Raw genomic sequence first — 17,589 nt, 5'->3', positions numbered from 1 at the left:
GTTGAGAATTTCCTTCTAAGGATTTGATGCAAAATGAAAGTGTCCCACTGGGACACCCAGCCCGCGGCAGGCTACCCCAGGGCGCCCTGGAGCAATCTGACCCCACCAGCTCCTATACCTCTGGTCCCCTGCCTCAATGCTGGTGGACAGAAGGGGAGACCCCTGCGTCAGCAGACAGATCAGGTGCATCTGAGGGCTCACACGTGTGTGCGCACATGTCGGGGTCTCCCTGAAGACATTGTTCCCAGCATGCAGAACCACCCCCTTGAGTGGGGACTGTTCCAGAGCAGATCCCCCAGTGACCAGACCCCACAGCTTCTGGCGGGAGAAAACATGGCCAGGCAGGGGGTAACATGCCACCCCTTTAAGTGCAAACCATTCTGCATGCAGACCTGGAGATGGTGGCCACCCAGTGTGGATCCACCCAATGGGCATGTGGCAGACGAGGTGCAGGAATGCCTCCCCGGCCCAGCCGCTATTCCAAAGCAGAAGGTTCCCAGAAAAAATTTTCCCTCCTTTATACTTCTCTCCCCACAGAAGAGGAAGGAGACAAGGTGGGGACCAGAGGGTGGCGGAGTGAGGGGCCAGGCGGGGCACAGAGTGGCCAGTGGGGGCCCTGCCCACACCCACTTACTTGTTCCGAAGCCAGATGATCTCGGGTTTGGGGTTACCTTCGGCTCTGCAGGTGAAGAACACGGTGTTCCCCAAGGTGACGTCTGCATCCTGGGGCTCAGACGTGATCCGGGGCCTTTCTGTGACAATGAGGAAATGGAGACCCTGTTGGTCTTAAAACCATCAAGAAGAGGTAAACAAGAACCCAACCAAATGCCTTACGTTCAAGAGAAAATCACAAACATTCAAACACAGATCTCAACCTCAACAGCCCCAAAAGTGAGATGGGTGCTGTCCCACGGAGGAGATGGGAACCCCAGCACGCATCCTCTGCGTCATTCCTGACGCTCAGTGACTCGCCTCTGAGGACCTGAGGCGCAGTGGCCCCAGACCAGCACCAGAGGTCAACTCACCCTTAAAGAAGGCGCCACACCTTGTGGACTGACACTCCATGAATGATTTTGGGTGAATAAAGGAACAGAAAAGGATACCTTGTAGCTAAAGCAGCCCTGCAAGAGAAGCTACACTGGCCGGGCAGCCCCTTCTCTCTGGCTGCCTGGCCTGCAGGTCCCATCCAACACCCTGTGGCCAGGAGCCACCCAACACCAGCTGCCCACACTCTGGTGTCCAAGCCCACAGGGCTCACAGCTCCCCCGGTGCCCCGGGCCTTCTGGGACCCCCCTCCTTGGGGGCCTGGACTCCAGGCAGGCAAGCATGCTCTTCCCTGCCTGGTCATTCACAGACCGGGAACCTTCCCGGAAGTGACCAGGCAGTCCGAGGTCAGGGTTTTCAGGCATCTATTGCGCACATCTGCTGAGAACAGCATGAAGAAGAGGCAAACCCACACGCACAAGTGTGTGCACGGGCACGGTGCCCTGGCACCAATGCCTCAGGGTGTGGGGCACGCTCCTCGCTGCTCCCGCACAGCCATCCACAGGGAATTCTTCAGACAGTGCGCACCACAACCAACTCGCCCTGACCCGGGACCCGTGCCATCTCCTCCCTGGGATCCCTGCAGCCCCACTGGGAGTTGTCCTCCCCCCTCCTCCATCTGGAGCCTGAATCTGCCCATTCTCCGTCCTCCAAGACTCTGGCACCACAGAACCCATGCAGTCCTCAAGGCCACCCTGGCCAGGCCTTGTGAGCCTCTGCCTGTGTGCTGTCTGGTGCTGCCCAGTCTTTTATGTGGGGATCAGCCCACACTGGACCCCAGCCCCACGGATCTCAGCCCACACTGGACCCCAGCCCCATGGAATTCTGCCCACACTGGATGACTGCCCCTGGAGCAGCCCACACTGGACAACCTGCCCCACAGAACTCTGCCCATACTGGACTCCAGCCCCACGCAACTCAGCCCCACTAGACACCTGCCCCACGGAACTGAGCCCACATTACACATAAAAAGCAGAACTCATCTACAAAGGGATTTATAGAGGAACACAAATGACAAAAAATTTGTCAGTGGAGTTACTTAGGAAATGTGCAGATCTTCAATTTTCATTATTTATCTTTCATATTTAAAAAATGGTAATGATGCTTTGGACAAACTAACTTTAGGACCCCAAAAGGTGCTAAAAAGAACAGGAAAGGAAAAGGTGAGCTAGTCCTTAGGCGCCGAAAGGAAGCCCTGCCCTGCAGCCTGATTTGGCTCCTCTGCTCACCTTGCAGCCCGTGTGTGTGCAGCACAGCGCACACACGACTCGGCGGATGGACCCCGGCACGCGGCATCATGTGGCCCCCGGTCCATCCCGATGCAGAGCACTGCCAGCCCCTGGCTGGCCACCTGCCCCCCGTTCCCGGGGTCACCCACCCAACCTCGAGTGCCTAGCAGTCCTGCCGGTCAGACCATGACAACCCAACACAGAGGTTCCGTCGGGTGCAAGGAACAGGTGTTCCATTTTGCAGTTTTTTTCAGGAGAGACTTGAAGATAAAAACACGTTTACGACCAAGTTGTTTCCCCCAGATGCTGCACACAGGGCTTTGCATAGGGGGGTCTCTGTTGGGTCCCGTCAAGGCTTGATTTGGGGTGTGCCAACAGCTTTAGGGGGACAGACTCTGCTCGTGCCAGGCCTTCTGGAAGCCAGCACGGGGTCTGGGCTGAGGTGCTGGGAGCCCCTCCCCCTCCATCGGCGGTCCCTGGGCCCACTCACCACAGTCCAGCTCCTCTGGCGTGATCGTTGCCACGGAGCGCCCCTGGATGCGCAGAGGATGCTCACAGGTGGCTGCGGCCTGCGCGTTCCCCGACTCGGCATAGGTTTTCAGCAAATCCGCCAGCCACAGGATTTCACAGTCACAGTGAAGTGAGTTGGAGTCTAATCGCCTGGGGAGGAAGCAGTCCCCGTGAGACCCGAGGCGAGCAGGCACTGATCCATCCCAGACAGACCCGAACCGACAAGGAAGAGGTGGGGCCTGTCGGGCACAGGGTGTCGGGGAATCACGCAGAGGTCCCCATATCAACACTGGGAAGAAGCCAGTAACAGGAATAAAAGATGGCGTAAGGCAGGGAGCATGAATGACCGATGCCAGATACATCAGGTCCAGAGCAAACACTCAAACCAGCTGATGAGTCATGAACGTTCACGGAGGACACAGGACAGGAGCCTTTCCTGAAAATCAGCACTGCAGAATTCCCGACCACCCCGGAGTCATCACTGTCCATGAACTCGCATCACATCAAATGCACTGCATTGTCACGTGACATCTCAATCTTCCGTGTCCCCTACGGGAGGCTATGTCAGTGGAGCTAATTCTCATAGCCAGGGTCTATCTACGCCAGCCCACAGGCTGAGGCTGTTCTGGAAAGTGCCTGACACGTGGTCTCCAAGAGTGTCGCCAGCAGGGATTCCCTCTGCCCGTGAGAAAGATAGTGTTTCCGCAGCAACCACCAAAGGTAGGAAGTAATTTTAACAGGGAGGCAACTGGAGATGCCGACACCTGGGGGCAAGGGCATGCGAACTCGCTCACTGTAATCTGCAGAGGCAGCTGCTCTGTCTCCATGTGGAGGAGGAGGTCACTGGGGTCCCAGGGCCACGCAGGCCCAGAGCTCGCCCGGGGATGAGACCTGGGACATCACACCTCCTACCTGCTCCAGTCCAGTCTGCATCTAGGCTGTTGAGGGTCTTCAGCCTAGCTCACCATAAACACACAGTGTCATCTTCCTGGCCTTTCAGACCACTAAACGGGTGTCAAATACTTTCCCCAGGGGAACCCAAATGCCCTAGTTCATTCTAATAAGGAGTATTTGCACAGGCCCTGGAACTGGGTACCACTCTAATATGTTTGTTACACATATGCTCAGATCAAAGAAATGGAACGTAATATAGGGATTCCTTCAAAACTGATTTTAGTTCCACCAGTAAAATATGCAGCATGGGATTAAAAATCAGTTTGAAGAATTTAAACCTGATTCTGTAAAGTATCTTCCTCACGTATTGCATCTATCCATTGCCACATTCTGAGCCACACTGGGATCTTCAGGTTTGCACTCCATGGTTCTAACCCAATGCGTGCTCTGATTGTGATAAAAGGCTTCACAATACCCCACTGACAGGACCAGCTATTCAGGAGCAGGACATAAGAGGCTCCATACTTACAGTCTTTTCATAGATTCCAAGTGATTAAATGTTCCTGGAACCAAGTGCGTGATTCGGTTGTTATGCAGAAATCTGTTGAAAGAGATATCGCAACAAACCCACTTTGTAAAATACTTCCTAGATGTGCAGAAAAGAGTTAAAGCTTTCAAATGAATCTGCTTTTAAAAATCTCAGTGTTGCACTTATTTAATGCAAATGAATTTGAGAGCAATGCTTATTTAGTACAGAAAAAAACTATATTTTTTCCCTACGTTATCATCATTCCCAAATAAAACTGAAATTGTAAGTCCTGTTTCTGAATCGTTAGACGTGGGGCACAGTGTTCACACCAAGACAATTTCAGGGTCTGTTAACCAAACGGCACAGGGCACAGCCCTCGGGCGCCCAGTGGCCGGCAGGCGAAGGAGGGAGGTTGCAAACAAACGCGACTTACAGCCTTTCCAGCTTCGGCAAATGCTGAAATGACTCTGGGTCCAAAGTTTCTATCTGATTGAAGTGCAGGTATCTAGAAAATTAAAAAAAAAAAAAAAAGACAAAAAGAAGCACATTATAAATGATTTTAATTACTTTTTTCAGGACTAGATTTTTCTGCTCAAAAACGTTTTTCTAAGTCATTTCAAATTCATATATCAATAGATAACTCTCTAGATACCCCACATTGTGTGGAAAACATGCAGCAATCAAGTGGGAAGATTAACTACAACTGGAAAGTGGGCCCAGACTCTCGTATCAGGGGCATCGGCGACAATGCCCTCCTCGCCCCCAGAAGGGGAGAGACGTGGCTGCTCAGCTGGCTGGCTCACTTTCAAAACACACAGACCTTTTTTAGGAAAAAAGTGAATATAATCCTAATTACAGCACATGTGTAAGTGTGAATACCTTCATGCAAACCTAACTTGCATATGAATTTAAGAGGGGATCTCAAATTTGCCATTGAGTATACACTGTCACTTATCAAAATCACTACAGAAATAATACAAGAAAACAGGACCAAGTTGAGAGTGCATTTCCTCAAAAGACCGTCCTGTAGAATGGCCAGAGTTTATACTTCTTTTCATTTGTGTTTCCCCATAACTCACACATTTTTTTGTATAAATTTCCCCTCCTTTTCCTGAGTACGCTTTTCTCTCTGAAAATTGGTGGTTCACCTGTAAGTCACCTTGACCTGGGGTGCTTACGCAGTGAGTCCCCTACCCCACGGGAGAGGGGTCTCTACCCACCCACCCCACCTAGTGCGTTCATGCCAGGCGCCGGCAGGACAGCCTCAAAGCTCCTACCCCAAGGTCATGGAACTGCAGGGGACCCCTTGGGCCAGCTCACCAGCAGAGCCCTGTGGGCCTGGGTCTGTGTGGGTGTGGACATGGCTGCACACCCCAGGCCTCCCTGCCACCTCCCCAGATGGCTCGGCCCCTTACCCATGGGGTGGGCAGGAAATGCAAGAGCAGGAAGAAGGGGAGCAGAGACAGGAAGGGGACCCTGGCCACGCCAAGCACAGGATGAGCCCAAGGAGAGGCACACAGGATCTCTGGTAGCCCCCCTGGAGTGGCCTGGTGGGTGGAGGTGGCACAGGTGGGCAGCAGGGCTGACCCGGGGGGATGTCCGGGCCCGCAGGGTGGAAGGTGCAAGTCCCGGGCAAAGCCAGCTGAGGGAGGGCAAGCGGGCTGTGCCAGTCCTGATGGAGGGGGTGAAACACCACGCCCCATGGCAGGTGGGCAGGCCGGGGAGAGGCCCCATCGAGTGGGACTGAGCTCTCCCAACTCCCAGAGAGCCAAGTTCCATGGCCCAAGGGCCATCCCCTGCCCAAAAGGGGACAGAGAGGGGACTGGGCCCAAAGACAGGAAATGGGCCCATCTAATCCTCGTGCCCTGACTGGACCAGGGTCCCGGGCCCCGGAGCAGAGGGGCTCCGTGGTCACTGGAGGCCTCGGGACCTGCTGTCACCTGTCCACCCTCAGACCCGGGGATGCGCCCCTTCAGGGTCCCTCCTGCTGGGAGGGTACGTCTTCCATGCTGGGTCCTGAGGCTCCACGGGATGAGGAGGGGTCCTCAGAGGCCTGGCAGGAGCCACCCTCCTCCAACCCCAGCCCTCTGCACTGTGTCAGGGACAGCCCGTCTCCTGCCCCCGAGTGCCCTCCCTGAGGGTGGCAACCCGTCCTAACTGCCCCTCTGCTCCCCCAGAGACTCAATGATGTCAACCGAATGGAAGGGAAGGTGGGCGGAAAGCCCTCACGCTCACCCCGGTTTGCAGGATGCTCAGCCAGAGAACCCCACTCAGGGGTTCTTGGGTGCCATCACCCTCCTCACTTCTCCCCAGACGTGGCCCCTTTCTTCCTCAAAAACAACTCGACTCAGCCCCCCCAGCACTGGGGCAGCACCAATGCTAAGCTTTCAGTGCCTATGAACCAGCCGTGGTTTTCTGGGTTCTGCTCTCGTCACCTTACTGCCCTGTTCCCGTGCGAGTGTGTGGGATGCAGGAACACAGTCCTCTGAGGGTTCTCCCCCCACCTGGGCGGCCTGCAGACACTTCCATGCATTTCTGCAGTGCTCTGAACCCTTCCGGTTCCTGCTCGGAAGCCAAGACCACACAGACCCTCACGTACAGCTTCTTCCCAAATGTGCTGCGTGCTGTGCACAGCGAGCTCAGGAAAGCGGCTGTCACCTGGTCACTGAAAACTTATTTAGAAACCCCTGCACCGCCTGGCTCAGGGACAGCCCTCTCCCCAGCTCTGCTTTAAGGCTCCTGGAGGTGTTTCTGTGCCCGGCCGACTGAGGGAACGTGAAAACTCAAGAGCTGTTGCAGGACTTGACGCTGCAGTAGAGCAACGGCTGTTTCCCACCCACACGAGCACAGCCGTGCGACAGCTTGAATCCGTGGGTCTTCTTCAGCTCCCTGAAAGGTGCCCGTCCAAGCGAGCTGACGAGGGAGGACAAACCCCTGTACCAGGAATTCTGCTGAAAAATGAGCACCCTGACTTCACAGCAAAGGAGGAGTTCAATGCAGCCAACGAAACACCCAAGGCAAGCTGACTAGAAACACGTGAAAAAGGTGCATTTTCCCCAAGATAAGGACACATGAATGAAGCATGTCAAGTGGACTTTCACAAACAGGAACACACACTCTGACAACAACCTGCCCGGCCCCTCTCCCCACAAGACCTCCACCTGCTCACGTGGTCTGCAGTCTGTCCCTCCTTCACGTCAGGAGCACCAAGGGGACAGCCTTATGGGTCTTACTGTCTGTCACGAACGCACAGCACAGTGTCTGGCATACAGCGGACCCCAGGAAATGTCCACTACTGGCTGAGTGGGCTGGATGGACAGGAGCAGATGGCCAGGTGGGCCTCCTCACTTGCATGCGTGCACGCCCTACGGGTCCCTCAGCACAGACATGCATCGTGCAAGTGGCACTCCATTCACTTTCCCTCCACGAGGCAGGGCGGGCCAACCCAGACAGAAACGCACAGAGAGGCACTTACAGTTGCTCTAGAGAGGCAAGTCCCTTAAACGCCTGCCTGTCAACTGCCTGGATCTCATTCTTGTACAAATAGCTGAAACAAGAAACACGGGGAACATTAGCACACACACAACGGCCACGACTTCAGGGGGAAAGTCAGGTCGACACAAGGGGACAGTCTGAAAATCAATGATCACATTAGAACACAAACAAAACAAGGGCGCAGTGTGTGGGGTTCCTCTCAGGGAGACCCCCCCACCCCGCCTGTCTCAAAGGAAAACCTTCAGACTGGCGGGGGGCCAGACACTGTTTTCCATCTCCAGGAAACTCACAGGTTCTGGGAGGGTGGCTTAGGAGTTGCTGACAATGCATTTGCTTCAAGACCTGAAGAAAATAAAGCCATTTTCCCACAGACATGTAATATGCATTGATTGTAAGATTCTGCAACATATGGTAATTTGGAAGGAAGTAATTTGGGGAACAGACAAGAAGACTATGTTCTAAACTGCTCACCCACCCAGAATCTCATTCTTGCAAACAGAAGCACAGAGTCTAATCAGCGAATCCTGTAACTTGCTGCTGCTTGTCCTTGTATGGCCCATAAGCAAGGATGGTTTTAACATCTTCACAGGGCTGAAAACTTCCAAAGAAGAACGCTTTTGCAGCACAGGAAAATTATACAAAATTCAGTTTCACTGTCCATGAACAAAGCTTCGTTGGCACAGGGACACATCTACTCATTCAGTCTCGTCTTCAGCTGGTTTGTGCTGAGGGGCAGAGGTGAGCGGTCAGCAGAGGCAGCACGGCCCATGAGGCCTCAGCGTACTACCTGGTCCTTGACAGAAGAGGTCTGCCAACTCCTGAATGAGCCTATCATGATTCACACCCAAACAACAGAATTCCAGCATGGACCACAAAACGCGTATGCTGGGTCCTCGCGGGCATGACGGGTTCTCAGCACCAGGCATGTGACACACAGGTCTCGGGGGCCCCATACAGGGATGGGGCAGGTCTTGGGGGCCCCACACAGGGATGCTGCAGGTCTTAGGACCCCATACACAGATGGGGCAGGTCTCAGGGGCCCCCACACAGGGATGGGGCAGGTCTCGGGGGCCCCAAAAAAGGATGGGGCAGGTATCAGGAGGCCCCACACACGATGGGGCAGGTCTCGGGGGCCCCACACAGGGATGGGGCAGGTCTGAGGGGGTCCCAAGAACATCCTAGTAAACAAGGGATGATGTCTGTGCTCAAACACAGAGACATCTGTCCTGGTGTCACAGCTGCTGTAGACAGATAAACAAATTGAAAGCCACATCTTTCCTACACCTGGACTCCTGGCAGGAGCTTCTTCTCTTCAAGTTACTCAGTGGCTGCATTTCACCTACTTGTTCACCAAGTAAACAACACTGGTTTGTCTCAAGGCTTGACACACACGCCACTCCCAGGCTGTGTTTTACTATATTTTACTTAATAATACTCGGTGCAGAGCGCAGTTTGATCGAAGCTGCTCTGCTGTATTTCACTGCTGCAATCCATCTACATGGTTCTCTCTTCTCCCCTGTGCAAATCTGCAGAGATGACCTCTCCGAGAGCTGCAGACCTTAACACAAAACAGCCGGAATTCCCCACCGACTGATGGCCCAGGGCCTACAGGGGAGGCTGGCACAGCAGCTGATGCCCAGGCTGCCACTTACTAGCTGCACGGTCTTGAACAAGATACTAGCCTTTCTCTGCCTCGGCTTCTTCCTATGTTAATGGGAGAGAACAGCCTCTCAGGATCACTGAAAATAAATAAACATGCAGGAAGCTCATAGAATAAGGCACAGCACATGGAACTACTGCTCAAGTGTTTAATTACTCCTGTCATTGAAAGCAGAGTCTGAACGGAGATCTCTCTGCTTGTATCTTTAAAACAAAACAAAAACAAAATATCAATATGAACATCAAGTAGCATACGCTTTTAAAAAATGAGAGTAAGGGAATCTTTTAAAAAGTACATAAAACAACTGTATCAGACTAACTTGTACGAACACGCTCATCCAGACATGCAGCATGACTTGTTTTCATAAGAATAACTGAGTTGATCATCTTCTAATAATAAACTATAAATAATATCTCCTCCATCACAGAGTGGGCTCTTTGAAAATGAGTTTGACCTCAAGGGTTTATGTCCACAGTGGGAAACGTTAATTAAGAAGAAGGTGTCTGACCTGCCAGACGTATGGGGCTTCCGGCAGACAAGCAATACGCAACTGAGGAAGAACGCCTTTGCCCCGGCTGGAATGACCAATAAATGCAGGAGAGCTCTTGCATGTTTACGTCACACCACGGCACCATCCCCTAAATCGGCACCTCTCAGAACGTGCTGGTCACCGCTCCATTCCGCTCCTTGGGGCCTCTCTTCACCACAGTGCTCCCGCCCCCCCCATGCTGACCACTACCCAGCCCAGCCCCATGGCCGTGGTGCCCGCCCTCCACCAGTGAGCATCGCGGATGTGGGTGGGAGAGGGGAAGGGCTGGTGCCCGGGTGCCTTGACGTAAGCCAGCTGACAGGTGAGGTGTGGAGAGCATTATTTTAAAGAGATTGCCTTAAGTGAAAAACGAAGTACCACAAAATATCTAACATTTAATATGTTTGCACAGTAAATGATGTCCCTTTTAAGTAATTCAAACCAAAGGCAAAACGCAAAATTAAAAATTAAATTAAAAAACCCACTACACACACAAAAACACACATAATAAATGCTGGCTTATCAATTAACTGAATCTGTTCTCTAAGAAATCAAGTTTCCTTCTAGAACTTGCACAGCGCTTATAACACAAAACAACAAAAATAAGTAAACTGATGAAAAACTCAAGAATAGGTCTGCCCCTCACTTTAAAAATGAGCAACAAGGCTTACTCATGTCACACAGAACTAAAAATCAACGTACTGTGCTAAACATGATGGAGAAAAATGTTTGTACATAATACTTCAGAATGTCTTCATTGAGGAAAACATATTTTAATAAACAGAGTTCATGTTATTCTTGTAGTTAAGAACCACTGACATACCTAAAATCAAATGGGTTTCAAAATACTAGCAACATGGCTTTGTGTTAAAAATCATCATAACTTAAAAATGTTTGTGTTCACTTTATGACATGATTTCCCAAAAAAATATCACAAATATAAATCCCTCACTGAGGTGGTTCTTTTTGAAAAGTTATCTAAGTTCTAACAGGAAGAATAATTTGTTCAAAGTTCAGGATACACACTTCTAATCTGGCTGGAACCAGGAATCTAATCGGTGTTTCCCTTAATGCTCTCTAATTTTAAAATAGGTGCCTGCGAAGCAGTTAAGTCAGCACTTCCCAGCAAACTGCAGGAATGACTTCAACAAGCAGGTGTTGTACAAGGCTAATATAATTATGTGCTTATTTAATTAATCAAAATCCATTTTTAAAAGTAAAGTAAAATGAAACTGCATAAAATAAGAAGTGAAATCACCTGGAGGAAGACGGGAAATGAACAAGAACCGGTGACATTCTAATTTACATCTTACACACCGCCCACAGCTGAAAAGGGGCTGGAACTGGACTGGAAGTTTCTCTCTCACATCACACGTGTCACCATTCACGCTGACAGCCGAACATGACTTAGCACCTTGCAGCTCAAGACGTGTAATCATCCTCCCAGAATGACCTTCTGAGGCAATGGCTTTTAATTCTAAATCACATAATGTATGCAGTTTATACTGACGACAACTCATTTTAAAAATCCCAGCCAAAATTTCACTCACCTTCTGAAAACAAAACCTCTTTAGATGGATGTATTTACAGTAATTCATAAACATTACAAGACTTGGTTCAGTAATTCAACAGCCCTAATACAGAAAACAAGCTTTGTGGGTAAAGAACTGATCATTAACTTACAGATACTTTAAGTTCTCCAAGTCTTCAAATGCTCCACCAGGTAGACTCTTGATCTGGTTATTGTTCAGAAGCCTGGGAAGGAAAGTTTCAATAGGAATTAAAACAAGACCATTTCTGAATCCTTACAAAACATATTCCTACCACCTTAGGAAAGGCCATAAAGTGATTATAAACTATAGACCTTAATATCAACATAAATAACCCAAATAGCTTTTCCAGTGTTTAACTCTTGAAACCCAAGTTTTCTCAAGGAGTGAGTGCACACCGCCCGTGTGTACAGTACAGAAATTGTTCCATCCCTTACCAGGAATGCCTCTTTATCCTGCCAGCTCGAGCACCTGAAGGCTGGCGTGCAAGGAAAGACAGGGTGGGCTGGCCACGTGGACCAGTAAGGGCAGGCCCTCCAGCTAGGGCAAGACCGTGGTCGGAGTGTGCATGGCAGAGAGGACACATCTGGCTCCCGTCACCCTGCACATGGCCCCACACACGGCACGGCTCTGGTGCAGATGAGGCCATCCTGCCACTGTGCACCGTACATTCTAAAGCAGCCTGGGGTCTGCTGCAAGCCACTCAATGACGGTCAGGCCTGTCCCCTTTGTCCACCTGTGGGGCCTACACACGGGGCACAACCTGACGGCTCCCCAGGCCCTCGAAGGCCACGCCAGCTCAGGAGAAACCCTGTCCCCTCGACCTTGTGGAGGGAGGTGAGAAAGAGCACAGGCGAGTGACCCAGCTGACGTGGGGCTGAGGCGCCCAGTGCAGAGAAGGGGCAGGTGGTGGCGGGGGCCACATCCACACGTGATGAACAGGTTCACAGGCACCTGACCAGATGCAGCAACTGCCCAGCAGGCTCCACAGCCTGCGCACCTCTTCCCAGGTCCCCTGCCTTCCCCGTTCACGCCCCAACGGGGCACAGGCTAACAGCCACCCCAGGCAGGCACATGAGCCGGGTCCCACCAGCCCGTCCAGACTTACAACGTATTCAAGTTGCGCAGCCTCCGGAACGTGCCGGGCTGAATCTCCCGGATTCTGTTAAAGCGGAGATCCCTGTGAAGAAACAGGAGATGTGCTGACGGTGAGACACGGCAACACCACGCGTTCCCGTCATTTCAGACACTCGGTTCAAAACTGTGACAGGCGCTTAAGAAACTAAATCTCACAGGGCGTTGCTTGAATGGACCACCTCCCTGTGGAGGCGACAGGTCATATGAATATTCATCTGAATGGCAGATGGTGAATCCCATTACCGAGGTTTGTTCACACAATAATGGGGAGATTAAAAAATCATTTTAACTGCCACATCCCTGTCCTGCCAACCGCTGGAAAAATTAATGCCCCCGAGTCTGCAGATGACAGAGGGCTGACTGTGTGTACGCTGCAGAGCCAGGCCCGCTGCACTGGGGGGTGGGCGCTTCACAGCCACACTGGTGGCTCCTGAGCTGACTCCGCTGTCCATCAGCCAATACCTGTCATGTTTTCCCACTGACGACGTTTGCACTAAAAACCCTGTGAGCTAGGAAAATAGGGCTTTTTAACATGTGGATTGCAACCTGATGTTTCTGAACAGGTATTTTAAATAGAGCTCACAACCCAGGCTCAGCAGGGATAGGTGGGGGAGGCAGGGTGGGCACGGGGTCCACCCTGGCCTGCACTGGAGCAGAAAGCACGCAGAGGCCCACCGTGACCCTCCTCCAGTGTGAATTAACATCACCACATTCAACAAGCATGAAAGTCACCAAAAAATAAACAGAAAGGCCACATTCTTTATCAGAGAATCTTAGAGAAAGCAAAATTCCCTAGTCCAGGTTCCGCCATCTGACAGGCTGAAGCGCCCCCCCGGCCCCCACCCACCACACTGAAGTCCTTCCCCAGGCCTCAGAATGAGACCTTATAAGGAAACAGTCTTCACAGAGGTAATAAGGTCGTGAGGGCCCTGGTCCACTCTGACTAGTGTCCTCCTAGCAGGGGAATCTGGAGGTGGGCACACAGGCAGTGTGTGGTGACCCAGGACCCAGCAGGGTGGGCACACCAATGCCCCCTCCCTGCCCCACAGGAGCCCACCCTGCTCACCCCTGAGCTCCGGCCTCCCCTGGGAGGAGCAATTCCTCTGGCGCTGCCAGGGCCCCAAACTAACACGGGGGTCCTGGGCCAAGACTGGGTCCAAGCCCCGAACGGATGTTTCTCTCCTGACATTTACTGAGCCCTTTTAATTTCACTCTTTTCAGGAATCTGAGCTTTTGAGCCAATTTAATAACGAGTGAGCTGGAGAACTGGTTCTAGTTTGCAGTGGGCTCCGGGGCTTCTCAGAAAGTACCGGGGCCGTGGAAGTCACAGCGCCTGGCCTGGACCAGCAGACACACGCGGAGCCCCCGCTGCTGCCGTCCTGCTCTGGGCCAGGCTCTCGGGAGGGGGCGCCTCTCGGCCCCGCTGGGGGCCCGCCACCATCTGACCAGAGCCGCTAACCTGCAGCCTGTCACCTTGGGAGGGGGCGCTCCTCCCCTGCCCCGCAGGCTGCTGTAAGTGTGCAGAATCGAGGCCATGCTCATGTGCAGGGCACGGCACACTGCCCACCGTGTGAAGCGGGTCAGGTGCCAATGAGCAAAGAGCTCTGGTGGCTGAGACTTGGGACCAACATGCGGAGCCAGGAGACGCTCGTCACCGGCATGCAGCACACGTGGGGTCTACAGGCTCCAAACAGATGAACCGGCGGCTGTGCCAGGGCAACAGCTCCTGGGTGCCACCCATGTGACTCAGGGCACAAACGGGTCAGGACGCTGCCTGCCCGAGAGCCGAGCCTCAACTCCACAGTAAAGACGCTGGACACCCTGGGCCTCTGACTCCTTTAAGACTCAGCCAGCAGAGGGGAGGGAAATAGCAAACCACAGAAAGGCAGCAAGGACTCAGCTACTTCTTGATAGGCAACACCTACTGCAGGGCTGAGACTTGGCACCAGCCTCAGGGCACCAGCCTCAGGGCAAGAGGGGGACAAAGGGCGTGGGCAGCGCACCCGGCTCATGGGCCTGAAGTGTGGCCAGTCCTGACGGGACGTGGGTCCATGGGAGACACATCTGGCGCTGAGTGACCTTGCTTGGAAAGTGGAATCTGAATATGTCGTTAATATGCTGATTCCACATTGAAATACGAGCATGGCTGATGCAGTTAAGTCAGGACAATCAGCCTGCCTGATTCTAATCTCTAATGACACTACTAGAAAATGTACGCCTGCATGCGTAGCCACTTGCCACGGTCACAGTACAGCACGTGGAGACGAGGGGACCCTCCACAGGCTGTTTCTCGCAGTTGGATAAAGTTTAGCAGACGCCAGGCAAGAGTCCACGCTCATCACCCAGCCTGGGAGACAGTACAGAGAGGTCCCTTCCCAACAAAGGGTGACTCTTGGCACACGATTAACTGGATAATAAAGAATGAAATTGAAATTCTAGAACTGAAAAACACGATAGCTGAAATGAAACACTCACGGCACGGGCTCAACAAACTGTAGACAAGAGGACCCAACATGCAGAGAGGGCAGACGGCCACATGCTCGGTGTCCATGCGCACACACGCCAGGGCCTCAGGGTGGGCACCCAGAGCAAAGGAGAGAGAGCAGAAAGTAAGGGGCTGTGACCCCAGCCCTGAGAGACAGCCAGGGAATGAAGGCACCACGAAGGGGGACCAACAGTCGTTGCAAACATGACCCCCAGATTCAGTCACAACCACAGGTTGCAGTGGCTGCTTTCCCGCGGAGCCTGTGCCCACTCTGGGGGAGTGTCAGGAGGTGGCTGCTCACTCAGGGACGGCGATGACTCTCATAGGCAGTGTTCTCGGTGGGTCCCCTGAGCAGCAGGAACACCACAGGGGACCTTGTTCGGGAATCAAATTCTGGGCCCCCCAAACCTGCAGAATCAGAATCTCAGGGGCCAAGGCAGGCATCTGAGTTTTAGTCACCCCTCCAGGTGGAGCAGAGTGAAGATTGAAAACCACTGCTGTTCAGTGATGCCGGGGAGGCAACAGTGTCTGCCCGAGTGAGTGCGTGTGTACTGTGTACACATCTGCGTGTGGGTGAGGGGGGCATGTGTATACACACGAACACACACACACACACACACTGGATCCTTAGTCATTACTGATACAAAGCTTATGTTAAATGCAAACCAATTTAAGTAAGGGCTAAAACCAAGTGTATATTGTAAGGACCCCCCCCCCCACCTTTTAACTTTTAAAATAATGCCTAAACGTGTCTGGAAGAAAAAAATGCCTCACCCTATAAAACAGGGCCTTGCAGGGCCATTCATCACCTGCATTACACACTGGGGTATGGCTCAGTATTTTACACGCATAATTATTTTTTTTTCAATCACAGTAACTATTTCCACAAATGATCCTAACCAAGAAAAAGTCCTAAGCTTTAAAAAATCAGTGAGCACTTCACAACACACTCTCAGCAATTCCCACACAAGGCAATCTTGATGGTTTCCTATTTATCAAAGTGACATGTGTTTTAACTTAGTTTTAAATAGAAAAAATCAAGAATGATTTGTCAAATTCAAAATTACACAATTTATCCTGTTTGGCTTGAGAACCAGAAGTTCTTCAATTAGAGACTAAAAATTTAACTGTATCAGAGCATCAACACTTGACAAAAGTCGCTTCTGAGGTACGATTACTAGAACTCTCGGACTCTGCTCTTTCTTGAGTCGCCGGCTCATGTCCAGGGCTCCCTGGAGCCAGGATGCGACTTCCAGGCTTGTCCCTACAAGTGACACGCTTCAGAGGTGAACTGTCTTCTCCTCCACGCTTTTCATTATCATCTTCTGCTTAGAGTCTGGACTCTTTTAAGTATTTGGACAACTGTACATCTTACAGAAAACTTCTGATCACCCTGGGTCCAAAATGTCAAGATCATCTTGCGGCTGGCGGCAGAATTACCCTCATTTCCATGCTCCTCATTAACTTGTAGTTCCCACACGAGTGTCCCTTACGTGCATGGAGCGGAGGGACACTGCCTGCGGTGCTCTAATCAGTATGCGGTACAGTCGTGAGGGCCTCTATGACACAAACTTATGGCTCTAACGTGCTCTGCCTCAGAGGGGAAAACACAGGCTTTAAAAACTAGAACAAATGCAATCCCCTCTAAGGCATGATGAGCCTTGGAACAGCAGCCCCAGCACCTGGCCCCCCAACCACTGAGAAATGCTGCGAATCGCGTCACATTTGACTTGCACCAAAAGCAGAAAAGAACCAGGGATTTATGATGCTTATAGAATTTGAAAACAGCATTCTCAACCCAACTTTATGGGCTTTTGTTAACATCTAGCCAGAATGAAACTGTTAATGCTTCGGTACTAAGGCGTGCCCTTCGGGCCGGGAGAGCACCCCGGAGCACGCTTCCGTGTAAACACAAGCGTTTCTACAGAGGCCGCACACATTCGAACCCGCAGACAGTGTCAGCATCTGCCAAGATTCTTCTGGTGCACAGCTTCCACGGCGCACGTGACTCTCCACAGCCGATGCTGGGACTTAATCGTGTCGTTGGCCAACACGCCGAGCAAGTGTCTTGAGCAGCAATGGTAAGTGGGGGGCACGGAAGTCTGCGATGCCATTAGGCCTCCCGGGGAGGGGCCAGGTGGACACGAGCTCCGAGGGAAGCCCACTGTGCAAGCACACACGCGTGAGTGCAGGTTCAGGGGGCTCATTTCTGATTCTAGAGCCACGGAGGAACCCCCCAGGAGCCTGCAAGATGGGGGGCTCGGGGGAAGCAGGTCAGGAGCGAGGGTCCAAGGGGGAGGCCCATGGGGGAGGGTCGGCGGAGGCAGGCCCATGGGGTGTCCACGGAGGCAGGCCCATGGGGTGTCCACGGAGGGACCGCAGCACAGGCAAGCACTGAAGGTGAGCACCTGACACAGAGGGGAGGCAAGCAGAGCAGGGGGAGCCGGGGGTGGGGGGGTGGGAAGGGGCAGGAACATGAGGGAAGGGGGAGCGCTCAACCCCGGAGGTCCCTGCATGGCCTGCCGGC

At 52.4% G+C, this 17,589-nt stretch overlaps 1 protein-coding gene across 4 annotated transcripts in view; it reads right to left on the bottom strand.

Moving 5' to 3' along the window:
* PXDN (peroxidasin) overlaps positions 1 to 17,589 on the bottom strand; it is a 74,748-nt gene that overhangs the window by 26,056 nt on the left and 31,103 nt on the right. For 3 of the 4 annotated variants that reach the window (XM_057497487.1, XM_057497488.1, XM_036881634.2), the window contains exons 2-8: positions 12,549 to 12,620; positions 11,574 to 11,645; positions 7,682 to 7,753; positions 4,640 to 4,711; positions 4,207 to 4,278; positions 2,764 to 2,933; positions 635 to 752 (exon numbers count right to left, since the gene is read on the bottom strand). In XM_057497487.1, coding sequence (XP_057353470.1) covers positions 635 to 752; positions 2,764 to 2,933; positions 4,207 to 4,278; positions 4,640 to 4,711; positions 7,682 to 7,753; positions 11,574 to 11,645; positions 12,549 to 12,620 — 648 coding nt within the window. The remainder of the gene's footprint in view (positions 1 to 634; positions 753 to 2,763; positions 2,934 to 4,206; positions 4,279 to 4,639; positions 4,712 to 7,681; positions 7,754 to 11,573; positions 11,646 to 12,548; positions 12,621 to 17,589) is intronic. The other variant, XM_057497486.1, reaches the window with a different exon arrangement.

Source organism: Manis pentadactyla, chromosome 2 (assembly GCF_030020395.1).
Source record: "Manis pentadactyla isolate mManPen7 chromosome 2, mManPen7.hap1, whole genome shotgun sequence".
In the NCBI taxonomy this organism is placed as follows: domain Eukaryota; kingdom Metazoa; phylum Chordata; class Mammalia; order Pholidota; family Manidae; genus Manis; species Manis pentadactyla.
This window is presented reverse-complemented; position numbering and strand designations above follow the sequence as displayed.